This window comes from Chrysoperla carnea, chromosome 1 (genome assembly GCF_905475395.1).
Source record: "Chrysoperla carnea chromosome 1, inChrCarn1.1, whole genome shotgun sequence".
In the NCBI taxonomy this organism is placed as follows: domain Eukaryota; kingdom Metazoa; phylum Arthropoda; class Insecta; order Neuroptera; family Chrysopidae; genus Chrysoperla; species Chrysoperla carnea.
Window position 1 is genome coordinate 32,737,914 of NC_058337.1, and position 17,883 is coordinate 32,755,796.

General features: G+C 30.0%; 1 protein-coding gene across 1 annotated transcript in view; it reads right to left on the minus strand.

The window, feature by feature from the left end:
- LOC123299712 (chondroitin sulfate N-acetylgalactosaminyltransferase 2) overlaps window positions 1-17,617 on the minus strand; it is a 94,515-nt gene extending 76,898 nt beyond the window's left edge. The window contains exon 1 of the mRNA XM_044882063.1: window positions 17,473-17,617. Within this exon, the coding sequence (XP_044737998.1) occupies window positions 17,473-17,617 (145 nt within the window). The remainder of the gene's footprint in view (window positions 1-17,472) is intronic.
- Window positions 17,618-17,883: the final 266 nt, after the last annotated feature.

The following is a 17,883-nucleotide window of genomic DNA, read 5'->3' on the forward strand; positions in this document are numbered from 1 at the left end:
GTTAGGTAGCAATCGGATTTGGCACAATCAAGTTTATGCGAACATTAATGACTAACAGTCGGATAATAAGTTATTCAGTTCTAATGAAATACTTTGGTACAAAAATTCTGCCTGTCACACATGTATTGCTGACTCGTACTTTTAATAAGATGGCAATCCTAGTAAAACCGTTAAACTTATGCCTGTGTATAATGAAAAGAGCACGAATAATGTTTAGGTTAGTAATTTTCCATAGGAATGATCATGTTCATTAATTAATAAACAATGTAATTTCAAAATATTGTTGTTGTGTGTTGTTTTCAATGATTTGTGTGGTTTAGTTTAACTTCGAATCCATAATTAATATAGTTAGTTACAGCATAAAGTTATGCAATCATAATTGTATAATCAATTCTAGAATTAGAATTTAATAAGGGCTAATAAAGTTACGAGGTAAATAGGTACATATGAACATGTATGGGGTTTCGTGCAGAGGAAAAAATAACATGAATAAATTATTTATTTACTTGAACAAAACATATTAAAAGGCAGAAGTTGAAATAGAATACAAAATTGAGAAGAATTTTGATATTATTAACTTCCCAGTATTGATAAATGATAAGTAATCAGGTGATATAAATTAGAACTACTGAAAAAGCGGTCCACTTCCTGTTTAAAAGTACAAATTTTTATCGATAGTTGGCGGTATTTATCTTATTTGAATTTGAATATTTTTATAAGATTTTTTATTGAGACTCTATATAACAAGAATTATCAGCTAATCACAGAAAAATAAAAACCCTAAAACGTAAAACAGTAAAAGTATTCTGATAGCCAATTATTATTTTCAAGTTGATAAATATCAATTATATTAAAGGTAGTAGTACAGTCAATCATAAGGGCACTTGTATATTTATGTTTTAATAAATATATTTCCAATTGATTGTGTGTAATTGAAAAATATGTTCAAATTTTTATGTAAATATAAATACCAAATTAAAAATTCGAATATGTTTTAAACAAATTTGAGAAGCTTTCGAAAACGTTCTGTTGTAAAGATGTGTTACAAGGGTAGCTCAGATTAATGAATTGTCAGATAAGTTTGTTATTTTCCTATTTCTCGGCTTTCAATTTTAATACTTAAGTTACTCTCTGTTTATATAATCTATTTTAAAAATAGTGTTTTGATGAAGCAATACAATAAATTTTTGAGCTACAATATTATTTCTTCTAAACATCTACAAAGTTGGTTTAAAGCACAAGTCGATATTCTAGAAATACGTACATAATTTATGCTAAAGGAACATAAAATATTTAACCAAAAAAGATCATCTATTTACGTAAATTTTATTTCAAATTTAAATGACTATAAAAAGACTTCTTAGCCTGAAAGAACTTTTTTGCAGATTTACTTGAAAATATATGCAGGGCTATAAAATATAAAGGCTGGAATCTAAGATAAAATCTGCTTTTAAGAAGTAATTTTTCAGCTTTCTATTTCATATCTGAAAACAATACAAAAAAAAAAAAAAAAAAAGTTGAATTTTAGAAAGAAAAGTACAATGTTGTTTTTTTCAGAAACCTTTTCACAGTCTTTTAGATTATCTTTTTCAGTTGAATATTTTAGATTCCTGTAAAATATACATCAAAATGGAGATATATTCGTTAAAATAATTGACAGGCCCTTGAGCCAACGAGAAAAAAAACAAGAAATGCCTATTTATTCACATAGTTTTAAAATAATTAAAAACTACCAATCAATGTCACATTAAATTTCAATGTCACATTTAGTGCGGTCGGTACTCTTTTTGACACTGCACTTTGAGATACAGCTCGGAAATTTTGCAAATAGTTTTCAGAAACTACAGTCACCATTATTAATTTTTTTCTATTTTTTCCATGTTCGTTAAATTTTAAAATTTAATAAATCAGCGATCAAAATATCGTTCTTGCATTTTTCGTTCATGGTTAATGAAAGACAATTATGTCCACTCTGATCCAATCTTCAGTTCAGTGTGAAAACTCTATTTTCGGATACAGATAAATTTTCGAAAAATTGGAGATAATTCAACACCCGTCAAGAGAGGTATACACATTGAGTTCCTATCGAAGAACATCTTTCTTTACTCGATTGAAGCCATAGTTTGACCTGAGTAGCAACAGTTTATACAAAAACCGAAAAAAGGGCTTTCAGGTCAAATGAAGGCTCGAATTGAGTAGAGGATGGCTTAAATCGACTCTCCATAGTTGATATATGCGGAGCTTTTGTGTATGTTACAAAATTTAAAAGAGCTGCCTATTCGCTTTGTATGCCATTGCAGGACGAATCTAGATTTACGGATCTAGAGATCTAGGATTTTCACTTTGGAATCTATCGATCAAATTAAGGGTGGAGTTGTGCTGGCAAAGACTTAACTCGACCAGCCACGATCAAAATATGTAAATGTCCACGATCAAAATATGTAAGTTTATTTGGAGGACACTTTGGAAAAAAGAACTCCGTTACCATCGAAATTTGAAATTTCATTTTTTGTCCCAAGAAACAGTGTGCAGGATTTCACTGCTGTACCTGAAAGAAAAGTGCAGCGTATAGGTGATTTTCGTTTTGTTCCGACAGGACTATACTTTTAAATTATATGATTATCAAAAATGACATTCAGTGATTATCACAAACCACTGACACATTTAAAATAACGAATTAATTTACCTTTTTATGGTTCAATTAAAAATGAAAATATTTCATCAAAAAATGATGAGAAGATTTATCCAATTAATTTAAATTTAATTATAAATTGAGGCACACAATTTAATATTAGCTTACTACACAGCATACACAGATAGTATAGTAAACGAAGCATTTTCATTCGAAAAAATTGTTTGCTGGGCAATAAAAAATCCTAAAACAAGTCTCTAAGGTTTAAAGTGGAACTTTTAAGTTTTAACACCCGCGCCATCCCTTTCGGGTGTCCCCTTCCCCTTTTTTACGGAGGTCACTGATATCGAATTGTCGGTCGTTTATTATATAGGTACGTTTATTATAAAAGACTGGAGTGAGCAGGGGCTACTTTAAACATTTTTCAATAATATTCTTGCAATAATACAGACAGTTTATTTCAACTTACAACGAGGCTTTGTGTTAACAATTTTTTTTAAATTGATTCCAGATTATACCAAAGTAGATTTTCTTATCATAACATATAAATTCATAAAATACGTGCTACTGTAAAACTTAAGCTTACTTCCTCTGTGAGAAAAATTAACCATTTAGCGTTAAGGGTATTATATTAATTGGTTCCTGAGAATAGGTATTCATTGGGGATAGGTATTCCAGAACGTTGAGGAAATTAATATGAAATAAATGATTTAGTTTAATATAGTTAAGAAATCGGGACTTAATCTAGGCAGACTCTTTTGGATAATATAAGTAGCACTCAAGACTTTTGCGTGAAATGCGTTTATTGCGCAAAAACATTTGTTTCCAAAAATTAGGGTTTTACAGCACCAGTATGTGAGAATGAGGATAGATTGGTGTCCAGTTCCAAAAAGACCCTGAACGGTGATCTGGATACTACTTACATAAATGGTGGACATGCCATCAAATAATCATTTCTAGTATTAAGCCGATTATTTGAAGTTCTTTTTAATCTGATCGTGGAATTATAACATAAAACTGAAGGAGGTATTAGTTGATCAATTTGCCTTTCATGTCAGGCTACTTTTGTTTGAAGAACTATTTATATCATTGGCACACAGGACACTTTTTTGTACACTCTGGCCATGTAAACTCTGGGAAAAAACGAACTAAACAGATAAAAAACTTTGAGTTCATATCTTTAGTTTATATAATTTATTTAGCTTCTCGTTAAGTCTCGGTAATTAGCAGTCTTGTCTCGTTATGGTCAATATGGCCTCAGCGTATCCCCTGTGAAATTGATAGTTATTATTTTCTATTTTTCAACAAGCAAGTGTTCTCCTAATTCGAGATGGGCGAGAAAAATCTGTGCGAGATGGATGCCTCGAGCGATTAATACCATAGATATTGTTCTATCTTCCATTTTATCACAAATACGCGCTCTCGTAGTAAAAAGAACAAATATAAGCCCCTTAAATTGAAATAGTTCTGGAGTGGTTTTCAAGAAGGCTGGTTGGCGAAAGACGTATATAGAGATAGCGATGAAACTGTCTGCCACCTCGCACAAAATTTCGTCTATCTATTTTCAATCAGAAGGGCCATTTTGCATCCTTTTTTGGATTTACATTTCTCCGACCATTACGACTTGTAGTTGATAAAATTCAGCATATAATTTTCCGAATACACTGTATGAGATTTTATAAAATAATAATAAATTGATTTTATTATCAGTATTATTATTAGTATTATATTTAATCATTGTATAACAATCATTCAATTTACTCAAACTACTGCTGCACCAAACTAAAACAAGCTAACCAAAGCTAGCCTAACAATGTAGTTATGATGTACTCCATGTTATTATTGTTATATATATAATATAATCGATCTGCTATCTATTATATCTATATTACTGAATTTATCTATTGCAGCTTTTTACTTTACACTTAAAAGCTTTTAACAAAATTTTATGATATTATCGTCATCACCAAATTATTATATATATTTATAAACGATTAAGTTATTTATTTTTCGATATTAAAACTATACGATACCAAGTGGTTTATAAAAAAATTATACCAAGTTTAGAAAATATTTATTTTGTATTTTTATTATATTAGAATAAGACATAGAATGTATATTTAAAAAAATCGAATGAAACAAAAGATTACACAAAAGCCGGGAATCCAACTCGGTGTCTCTAGATAAACGATCTAGGCGATAGCCACTCCGTTGCTTTTATTATACATAAGTGACTCAATTATTTTCTTAACATCTTCGTGTATTACACTGTCGTTGGATTTATGAAATATTATACAGCGTGTTCTGGTATTGATAGCATTAAATGATACCAGTAAATTAAGCTTATTTTTCAAGACAAATGGAAAAGCTCTTTACCAAATTTCGAACTGAGAAATAGAAAGATTTATGAATTCGCAGACCTATCAAATTCATTAAATTAGTAAGTGCCACTTTAGAATATAGAAGAATGATTGTAAATTGATTAAATTGGGTAGCGAATACTAAAAAAAATACTTTGATGTCTTTATTTATAAAGAAAACAAAAAAAAAATACAAATTTATCCATGTATTGTACCAATACAGAGACACTTAAATGTGGGAGGTATCAAACTATACGCCAATATAGATACGGAGGGGATTAAATTGTGTAATATATACACATAATGTCTTAGGATAACACAATCAAGGCTGCTCTATCAAAGTTGTTGTGTTTTGTTATGACATTAAGCCTACCATAATCTGACGAAATAATTTATTCAAAATACCTCCACAAAAATTGCAAAATTTTTAATATGTTGCGTGATCCAAAACGGTTTTCATTTGCGTTTCTTATTAACTAGGTAATCACATCAATCTATAAACACCAAATAATCTAAAATGGAATGCTGAAGTCCGTCCGACAGTGTATATTATGTTTTGATACATATTGCAAGACTTCTTTGTTTTGACTAAAACCAAAATCAGTCGAGGTAAGGTAGTTCTTTCCCGGTACTGCAGAAAATATTATTGGCTTATTACCCATGCTATACAGCTACACTGCATAGAAACGAAGCTTTTTTACAGTTTACTGAAGTGTGACTAATACCATCAAAGACAATAAAAGGAAGGAACGCACATATATACCAGCATGGATACACACATACACTTTTCCATTAGAAATAATGTTCTAAATGTAATATTCGATTTAATATTTTAGGGAAACTAATTCTTCAAAATATTAGTTTTTTTGTCAAATCGATAAGTCTATTTCACTGGAAAAAATTAAAAAGATTGTCATTTTCGCACGCTTCTGTTATGCTACGTGTGTTAAAAATGTCATTTTTAATTACAGTTATTTAATGTTAGGAGTAGTAAATTTTCTTTAAATTTTAACAGCGTGTGTATAAAAGCGTGGCTACTTAGATTAAAAGTTAAGAAGATTTCTTAATATTTTGCTTGCGTGGCCCCACTTAAGTTTTTCAGAATTTATGAAATATGTTTCGGTTTTATGATCAACGTAAATTTTTTTTTCAAAACTAATCAAAAATTGTATTACGCAAAAATTTGTAAAAAAAAATTTGGACCTACTTTCTAAGTTCCTAAACATTGATTTGATCATTTTAAACAAACCCTTGAGGTCAAAACTATCTCTATTTTATTCATTCTAAAAATTTATATTTTTCACCTGTATACGTTTAACGTTCTTTTGTTTTTAATAAACTAATTTAGGAATCGAAATCTAATTTCAATTTACTATAATTTTTGTGAAGTTATTTTCTAAAATAATAAATATTATCATAACCGTTTTAATAACCACAGTGAATTAAATATATTTCTGAATGGCTGTATATTTGGTGAACATATAAATAATGACAATAAATTGTAATATCAAAATAACCAATTGAGTAATGGTATCGATTGTTGTTGGAGCTTTACCATAAATGATCATAATAGTTTACTCTTACAACGCAATAGTGCCTCTCTAGTACTTATAAAAATATTTTTTAATAGTGATAAGCACCAAGACTAAACCAAGGAAAATTTCACTGTTTTTATCCTTCACACTTCGGCTTGAACTTTGCTCTGAGTCATACACATTGCTCTTGGATCTATTGTAATTAACTGCTTCTATCTAGCATACTTGCTGTTGCACTTTTATTTTGCTTTTACACATATATGCAAGACCAAGCAAGACTTGCAAGACCAAGACCAATGAGTAAGACAAAGTGCCAAACTCATTACACTAAATTCATTAAACAAAGATAGGGAAATACAGTTTTGATTTTGGTCTCGGTTTCCCTCATCACTATTTTTTAGCTGTGGGGCATATTATGTGGGGCACAGCTCTAAAAGTGACCATTTACAAAAATTTGGGGTTGTCAGGCTATGAGAGCCACACACATTAAATCCATAAAAAAAATCCAATTTCTTAAATATTTAAAAAATGGGAGCACACAAATGTTTCGAGCTACTGTATACTTTATCATCGGATCGTTTTTTCTGTAAAACTAATATTTAGAGAAATATAATTTATTTTATAAATTTTTCAAAACACTCATCTTTTAGCTACACATCTCTATTCCAATACAATACAAGTAATATTGCAGTGATTTTGGCAGTTAGGGAAAGTTATTACCATTATCTCCGGTTTAAATCCACATAAAAAGCTTGCTTTTGATGATTTTCATGAAACGAATATAATATTCCCAACTAGGTGTGTTGTATTATGAAATGTATTTGACTATATCAAACATGCATTTATACATTCATACATATTATAATATAAAATATTGAATATAAATTATTCTAATCATATAAATTATATGTATGTTATATCTACTGTAGTATGGTGATTCAAAATCGAATCGAAAACGAATAAAACCACTGGTAGGTAACGAATCAGATTACCCGAAATATATATTATTGATTCAATAATATTATATGGATAGTACATAAATATACTTATTACCTATATAAGTACATAAATATTATATGGATATCGATTCGAATATATATACTCACGTAATGTGATATTATTAAGAGTTATGTAAAGTTTATAGTTTAAAGTGTGTGTATGCGAAAAATAGATGAGGAGTACGACGCAAATCATTTTTCGGTCATAATTTAGTTTTGGAAAAAGGACAGAGCGATCCTATGTGAACATCACAATATAGACGAAAGGTAAGTGACTGTCTACAATGCAGAGTTCCAAATCCACTTACAGTAAATGTTGCTTAAAACTCAGATTTAAAATACGGATCTGACTTTATTGAACGCGGGCTAATGATGTTCGAAACATAAAGAAAAGTAGTTCCATCACATTTTAAGTTTAATCTACTTAAATACAAAAATATCAATATAACTACCTTCGCATCACTTACATCGTTTAATGTTTACTATCATGTAACATGTATGCTATCATGACTTAGATTTCTAAGTTTCAAGCTTTAATGTAATGTAGGGCAGGGGAGGAGAAGGTAGAAGGACTGGGTAAGATGGAAACGGGTAATGTAGGTAAGAAGGATGCGGGTAATATAAACTATAAGCTTAACAGGTTAAGTGTTGCCAATTTCTTTACGAACACAAATATACGCGGCTAATGAAGTCTATGAAAAGTACCAGTGTTTTGTTTAATCAACGATATCTCTATATATTATAAATGTGAAAGTAAGAATGTTTGTTTATTTGTTTGTTTGTTTGTCTGTTACGGTTTCACGCAAAAACTAGCAAATTGATTTGAATGAAATTGTACAACATTATAGCTCATACATATATATTTTTTTTAATTATAAAAATTAATTTATTCTGCCATTTTACTGCTCCATCTATTATCATCATTTGGAACCATGAATTAAAGATTTCTGTAAAAATTTAAAATAGTAACTAAAATAATTCATGGCCATATTTTCGGAAATACTCAATAAATTATGACTACTTTACACTTAAAAAAATATAAAACTGTGCATATATTTTAGCTGTGTAAAACAATCCCTTCGGATGTCATGAAAGGGGGATAAGTGAAATCAAGAGAGGTGGAGGCTACAAAGCAGTGGTTTTTTTGTTTAAGGTTTTAAGATTTTTGCAGTGGAATTGATTAAAAAATGTAATAAAAATTACTACTTTTATTTTGAAAGTTAGTATCTACTAAGAATAGCTTGTTATATGAATTGAAATTTACCATTAGACAAAAATGACGTTACAGATAAATCGCTTTGTTATTAATAAAACCGATATATAGGCAAATTAGAAATTTGAATTTTAGGGCAAGATGGAATTAGATATTCTGCAAGATAACAAGGGAATAAAGAAAATACATAATAACAAAGAAACTTACGAGTATAGGAGAAGGAAAAAGGAAAGAGAATGTAGCGACAAAAACACAAACAACAATGTTTTTTTGAACAATGTGCGGAATCACCAATTGAAGATTGGTTATTATATGCGATTTGTTGTGATTAAGTGTATGCGCTTTGAACTGAGGGAGAAGATAGTGGTAACATATGTATAAATGGCAATATTTCAATTTATTCTATACATTCTACCTTGGCAGTATAAGCTTTTCATTCTACCTTTTCTGTGAAAGCAAAATCGAATATTATGGGAATGTACTGTATGTAGGTTGTTACTAATTTTTGACCCATTTGTAATATTACTAAACATTTCTTTCGAGGCTGATTAAAATAAAAGATTTGTCATATGCCACAACACAAAGTTAGACCTTCCATCTTACCATTCCTTCCCCTACATATACCTCATTAAATATTGTATGAAACAGCAGATATACAAATAATAGTCAAAGTTGACTAAAATATAAAGTGTTTGGAAAGTTGGTATATAACATTGGTAGACTTACTTTAAGGAAATAATAAAATTACTTCTGATGATTGAATATTCGCTTTTTAGCATTCTTTTCCGTTTCATCAGTTTCATCAGTTTCTTTTTTTTTATTTTGTATACTGATCCCATGTTGGGGAGATATAATATACCTTATTTTAGAATTCACATGAACATTTTACAATAAATAACCTTAGTTATAAACTACGATTTATAACAAATTCGTATAAAGATGATACAAAATTATTAATACTAAACGACCTATTGTCAATTGTCATTAACAGGGTTAACATAACGTGTACTGCAACAGCAGTTTAGAAAATAAAGACACGACTGTGCCATTTTGGCTTGCGCCATTAACAATCAACAATAATTTACTTTTTATTTTGAAACTATAAATTGTTGATATTCTGTAGAGTCTCATTGACATATTTAATAAGGCTTAATTATTCACAGTTTCCTTTGATGAGTATTCATGAATTAATGTACAGGTATAATAATATTGTCTAAACATGATAAGTTTATGTCGAGTAAATTGGTAATGGTAGCTTTAAACATGCTTAAGGGTACACAATGTCTAAAAATAAGTTTGTAGACATATTAAGTACCGACGATAATGTATAAATACAGTGCCATAAAACAACTATCTACTTCATATAATAATATATTTAGAAGTTTGAATGGCGAAGGTCACGGGAAAAAATAATTGGTCTTAAGTATAGTTGAAAAAAGAAATCAGCCTGTATTAACATGTGGACTATGAAGCCCAAAAAAATGTTTTTGATAAATTAAATTTCAATGTTAAAAAGGTGGTCTAGGTGCGACCCTAAAGGTCCACACAACTAACTTCCCAGTGGAAAGTTACAGTTAAAGTTTTTTTTTTCATTTTTCCGTGAACCTCCCAACGGGGGCCTCGCTCCCTGCTTCTCCCAGGGGCATCGTCCCTTGGGAGAAGAACGAGTATGTTAATAAATTTATAAATTATAAATTAATATTGCAGTTATTTTCATCATCTGCGAGACGATACATTAAAAACATATATAATTATATTTTTCATTTTCTACGAAGTTGCTGGTTTCGACACCTGAGGGATGCATTCTCATGAACGCCTTGTTTTGTATCATCTTGTATGTTTCAAATAGGTAAAGTAGATTTCTACAAATACTAGATCTAGTCGGTAATAATAACGTTTGTTCATTTATGAAGATGTATAACATGTAATGTACTTAATGCCTGAAAGCAGTACGCTTTTCATTAACATTTCTTGTACAAGTTCTATTTTGGAAAGGCGGTTTCTATTTATAAGTATACAACAACCATTTGCAACACAAATTTATTAATGATGTAACACAATTTTGTACTTCACTTAGAATTATTAAATAAATGATTGGCATATGTTTAATTGATTTCTAACATATTGAATAACTTTTTTTATCTCTAAAACACAGATTAATCAAAGTCCGTAAGCCCGACATGGAGTGAATAATCTACGATTCTTTTTACTTGACTTTTGAACAACTGATAAACTACAATTTTTAATAGAATGTTTAATTTCAAATTGAATAAGTACGCACATTCCAATGTTTTAAAGTGTTATGTACAAATTCTGGGCACCTCAAAATTTAAGTTAGTATGTCTGTTACAGTCAATACTCCAATAAACGAGGAGAAAAACAAGACGAAATATCTAAATTTTGCCCTATATCGATATCGGCGAAAATTTGGGATTGAGATTTGTTCCCCCTCTAGACCAAAAGTTATATGGTGCCTAGTGATGCATTTGTTCAGGAGGTGGTAACCACCCCTGATAGTGGGTGGATAAATATATGCTTAAAATGGCAACGGCAAGCGATAGAGAGATGAAATCTTATCAAAAAGTGTCATTTAAGTATATTTTGAAGCGTTAATGCTTTCTGAGTTTTTGCCGATCGAAATTCGGAGTATTTAATGTTAAAAAAAGTCTCAAAAAGTTTCGAATATATATTTTTTGAAATATTCCAATTTAAATGCAAACAAATTTAAAAAAAAATATGTAAAATACAAAAATATGTCTTTATCGTTAATTTGGTTTGAAAAATTATAAGCTTTGAAAATTTATACGCTAAATTTCTACTAGATTTTCAGAAAATAAATAATATGCAGTGTCCGCTTAAAAAAAAAAAAAAAAAAAACACATCTATAATGCTTTTATTATACCATGCATATATGTAATATGCAAGGTATACTAAGTTTAGTCTCCAGTTTGTAACGCTTAAAAATATTGATGCTACGAAAAAAATTTTGGTAAAGGTGTTCATAAAATCACCAATTAGTCCATTTTTAGTTGTCCGTCCGTCTGTACGTCTGTCAACTCGATAACTCAAAAACGAAAAAAGATCACTTTGACAGCGTACTGAGGACGTTAAAAGTGAGGTCGAGTTCGTAAACGAGCAACATAGGTCAATTGGGTCTTGAATTAGTATGACAAATCTTGTAAACCGTTAGAGAGAGAACAAAAGTTTAAATATAAAAAATATTCCTTATAAAAAAAAAAAAAACCAACTTTTGTTTGAAACATTTTTTCGTAAACATCACTGTTTACCCATGAGGGCGCAAATTAAGCGTAAATTGTATAGTATGTTTTATATGGGAATATGAGTTATGTGTGTGTGACATGGATGGATGTGTAATGTGATACAGTAATCAATACTGTCTATGCATGGTATTTCAACAATTAACTTAGCCAATTGTTTGTTTTCACTTGTTTTTTTATCAGTTTAGGCCAAATCTTTCGCGTCCAAGAACGTGAGTAACCCTGTATATTTGTGAATAATATTTGAATTTTTTAAGATCAACGTATTTCGATCATAAATTATTTTCTGCAAAAGTACACTCAATAAAAAATTTGTTGAAAATTTTTTATATTTGGAATTGCTTGTTAAATTAAAATTATATTGTAAAAATTGTAGATATAGCATATTTTTATACAAATATATTTATATTATTTATATTTTGTTGTACTCAACAATTTCGTAATAAAATTGTCACTGGTATTAAATAAGAAAGAAAAATATTTTATTATCCCGTAGGATATTTTCATACATAGAGCACAGGATACACATTCATAACACAGCTCTTTGCTTTGTGATGACAACAAGATTTTCAACAATAGCTTTATAAGAATACCTGTATTGCTTATACAGTGTGTTAGTTTCAAAATTACGAAAGTGGTCTAGAAATTTTTGATAGCTTTCAGCTAAAAAATTAGCTGTTACTATGTAGGTACAACTAACCTAGTTTCTGCTAGGCGTTATAAAAAGCACATCGCAATTACTCTCTTATTTGGAACGTAAGAGAGGCATTCTTAAGGAATCGCAGTATCCAGTAATAGAGGAATTTCTCTTTTACTGAAAAACTCTGTCCCGTAGAAGTGTGTTTCATTTATTCTTCACGCAAGCATGCTCAATCCTACGCATTAGTTCCCTACCTCGGACTTTAAAAAAGTTAACCGAATATAATTAGAAGTCGAATATGTAGTTAAGTAATTACTGACTTTACGTGTTTCAAAAATTTAGAGAATGCTTCCAAGAAATGCCGGATGTTAAAATTTCAAATTCAAAATGGGGGCATTAGTGTCTATCAATTTTGAAATCGAGCAAAGAAGAGGACGGTTTGTTCGGCGCCGTCTAACTTCGATTTAAAAGAGCTTTAGACTCTTTTTTCTGCGATATCACTGTACTACAATTATTGAACTCAAATACTCTCCATTTTAAAACAAATGGAATCTCTTTTACGTAAATATTAGAAGCGCAAGACGGCATTGTCGAACTCTTAAAACTATTACATATTAATTAAAGAGAATTGAAAAAATACACTCGAACCAGGACTCGAACCCGGACTTCTTGGGTTCATTTCAAGCGCCCTACCAATTACGCCATTCGAGTTGCAGACACAGAGTGCAATTTTGTCAACTCATTGATTTTTTTTTACCTTGTTTATTCACTTATTTTAAAGTTCTAACCACCATTCTAAACGATCGACTGAGCAACAACTGAAAACCATAGCTGAAACAAAAATCGGAGAATATCAATGTGGGTTTAGAAAAGACAAAAGTACATCAGATCAACTTTTCGTAAGTCGACAAATAATGGAAAAGTGTAATGAACATAATATTGATCTTCACATCTTATTCATTGATTTTAAACAAGCTTTTGATAACGTTAGGAGTTAAAGCCTCAAAGAAGCACTAGAAGATCTTGAAGTTCCTAGAAAACTGAAAAACTTGATAATGATGACAATGAATGGATCGAAGGCCCAAGTTAAGGTAAATTATCAATTAAGTGACCACTTTGTCATAAATAAAGGAGTACGGCAAGGTGATGGACTTTTTGGAACAATGTTCATAATTTTTTGAACTTGATCATTAAGCATTTCGACCAACGTGGCATGATATTCAATAAGTTGACACAAATATGTGCCTGTGCTGATGATATTGCGCTCATTTCAAGGACCAAACATAGACTTGTCGAGGTTTTCAGAGAGCTAGAACAAAGAGCTACAGAGGTCGGCTTCGTATTCAATGATGACAAAATTCAATACATGATCGCGTCAGGTAATAAAACTCAAAGACCACCAGTAGACATTGAAATTGACAACAGAATTTTCAAGGGAATTACATCCTTCAAATACCTTGGGAATCTCATTGATAATAATGCTCAATGTTCAACATCTATCCAAGAATGAATTCAAGATGGATTTAGGACGTATTATACAAATATTAGTCTGCTGAAGAACAAACTCCTAAACCGCACTGCGAAAATGCAACTTTACAAGACATTAATCCGACCAGTAGTGACGTATGGCGGTGACAGATGCTGATAAAGAAAGATTGAGAAGTTTCGAAAGAAAGGCCATCAGAAAGATATATGTAGGCGTCAAAGTAGGGGAAGAATGGAGAATCCGATACAACTTAGAAATTGACAATATATTACAAAAACAAGACATTGTTCGTTTCATCAAGTCACGAATATTACAGTGGTTTGAACACATTCAACGCATGGACAATTCCCGGATGCCTAATAAAGTATTAAATGCTAAAGTGTACAACACGCGACGAGTAGGGAGACCCAAAATCAGATGGATAGACGATGTCACGGATGATCTCAAAATAATGAATGTCGTAAGATGGGGTTCCAAGTCAAAAGATAGGACGCAATGGAGGTCGATTGTTGCGGAGGCCAAGGCCCACACAGTGTGTAGCGCCGTTTGATCGATTCACTTATTTATTATTATTACTTTTTGTTTTTGTTTACTTTAATCATGTATACAATATTTATTTACATCATGGTCTCTCGATTATAATTGATGATTTTTAATATGATACATACAGCATTAACTAAATATTGACAGATATCTTGTCTTCATATTCCATCACCTTCATTTAAATAATCAGCTATATCAAAAATTCAATTTGAAAAATATTCTGAATATGATTCATAATAATTTATTATTTTCGCTGGTTTAAACACTATCAATTCAAACATCTGTTAAAAATGCATTATCCCTTTTATATGAGCACTCGATATTCCAAACGATCTTCTAAAATGTTTTTAGTTCCAACACGCTTAAGGTAGTACCTACACGAAAGTGATATTTCAAGAATTTCTCAAAACTCAGAATATAAAATATTTAATTCATAATACACATGCTGTTAAAATTAGAAGATGATTTACCATGTCATACATGAGATATTAGCAATTAAAAGTGACGCAATTTGTACGTGTACATGGGAGAAGCGTATAAAAATACACAAATTTACAAATATTATATTTATTTATCAATGAATGACGTTCACCATCTCTATGAAAAACTAATAGGTATAATGTAGAATACTATATTTAGAAAATATATAAAAAAAATAAAAATTATTTACCATATAGTTTCGATAAAAAACTTAAATAAATAACTCGTTTTAGCGATGTTTTTTGTGGAGAGGATATAGAAACTAATGGTAAACGTATATATCATAGTGTGTGTCTGTATACGTATAGGAGATAAATTAGTGTGTAACTACAGTCTTGTGAAAATAATATATGGTATATGTATAATAGTCATAGCACAGTTAATGCACTGAATGATAGTATTAGTCCAAAACTTTTTGACTGGACTGTCGCGGAGGAACTACCTTAAGTTGGATAATTTCACTTAACATATCCGTAGTATGTCGTAGATATGTATGTATATAAGTCTACACGATTGTATTCAACAACATAACTCACCACGTTGTTTGTGTTATGTACGGAATTAAATGTTAATAACCTTTCAGAAGGAAAATTTAAGTGCAACTATTTCATTCCTAAAGTGCAATATGATATATATATCAAATTTTATACTTACTTACCATTATATTGATTAAGCAAGCACAGAAATAGGAACGATTTAAATTTAACATAAATTGAATTTCTTAATTACATATTCAAAGTGGGATTTAATCAAAATATGTTTTTCGCATTTTCTGCTAAACTGTACATATGTATATACCTACGTTTTTTGCTATGTATAAATAATCACTTTTCTTTCTTATAGTAATTTCTTATAGTCAAAATTAATGTGACCCGTAATTAATCCAGTTTTTGGGGGCGGATTTATTCCCCTGTGTTTTTGACTATTCACATGACTAACCAATTCTTATCCACATCTTGCTATCAGGCAACATAATTTATTTGGTAGAAGTAGACCGTATCCAAATGAATGATGAACTACTAGTGTCAAGCATAAAAACATCGAAACATTGATCGGGTCTTCGATCTGATCTTAGTTCATATCAAATGAGATGATGACTAAATTTTTTGGAGCAATGTTCCTTATCACACGATATTTGTTGTTGTTGGGAGTTAAAACCGAAAATCTGCCAAAAACTGATATCTGGGTTACCTAGTAACCTAAAAATTTTTCAATCGGTTCAGGTTGCCATGAATTTTGAGAAAATGCAAAAATCTTTTTATAACTATCAATTTGTATTTTTTGTCAAAATTTTATTTTTTATCATTTAACAAAATTGAGTTGTGAAAGTTATCAGAAGTTAAAGGAAATAGAAATAATTTAAAGTAAGCACATTGCAATTTTTATATTATGTCATAATACATATCCTGATCAAACCAAACTGAATGTACTCACATATTGGGTTTACTACTAAACCCGAAGTATGTCTGTTTTAAACTAATACTACAATTATTTCATACAGTAAAAACTATAAGTAGCTAGAAAATTAAATTCTTTAAAGAATTAAACAAGTATTGGACTTCTTAAATGAATATCTTAATTTTTCAGAAAAATATCTTGCAAATGAAAAAAGTAAGCGCTACATTTATCATGTACCAAGGTACGAAAGGAACATAGTTCCTATCGGGTATCCTACGACACCTATCGATGTTTTTTAATCACTTCAGGTGGAGAATTCTCACTGCACGGGCAGAGAAAGGAAGTTGGTTTTTAAAAATCTTTAGAACTTCTAATTTAGAAGTACGCAAATAGCGTTTAGAACGTTTAAAACTTCTAATTAAACAAGGACGGGCAACAATTTTTGAATGCTTATAACGTCTTCGTTTTTTAATCAATTATAATTAAACTTTCTTTAATATTGCTAAGGTATCTGGTTTACTCTTACATTTTTATGGATGATATGACAAATTCGATATCAGTAATCTACCCAATTGCTCGAATTCTATTTAATAGATATTTTGCCCATTCCCATAATTCCATTCAATTATTTCTGGATCGTTGACTGTGTTTAACATTAATTAGATAAAAGATAATTTGTAGATTTAAAAATATTATTATAAAAATATTACTCTGAGTAGACGTGAATGAAAATATTGGAGTAGACTAGAAGTGTAGTTTGAAGGAATCGTACCAATTTTATGAATTGAATTTAGTTAATTGAGTATTTGAACAAATAATATTTAACAGATAAATCTTCACGGTGTAATAAAAACTATTTCTAAAAATATAATAATTATTCAAGTAATTTAGATTATAATTTTCATTTACCTGATAATGCATCGGTTTGTTCAGCATCCGGTTCTGGTTCGATGCTAATACCACATCTTGATAATAACAATATACTTAACAAACTCAATGAACACACTAACAATAATAATCTTGTTAACAAACGCATTCCTAATATTCTTAACATTATTGTTCGCCTCCGTCTGTAAAAAAAAGAAATAATAAATTAAAACAATATAAATATTATCTAAGTTAAAAAATTAGAGCTCGAGGATAAATCGAATTAAATTTCAATTTTTGCCCCAATTTCCTAGATAAATTTTGTATTATGTAAGTACGTATTTCGATAACCTTGCAGTCATCATAAGTATGAATTAGATAATCGTAATTATTCGTATGAAAAGTGTGTGACACTCGTTGGCAACATGGTCACGGTTTGCACACAGATGTTTT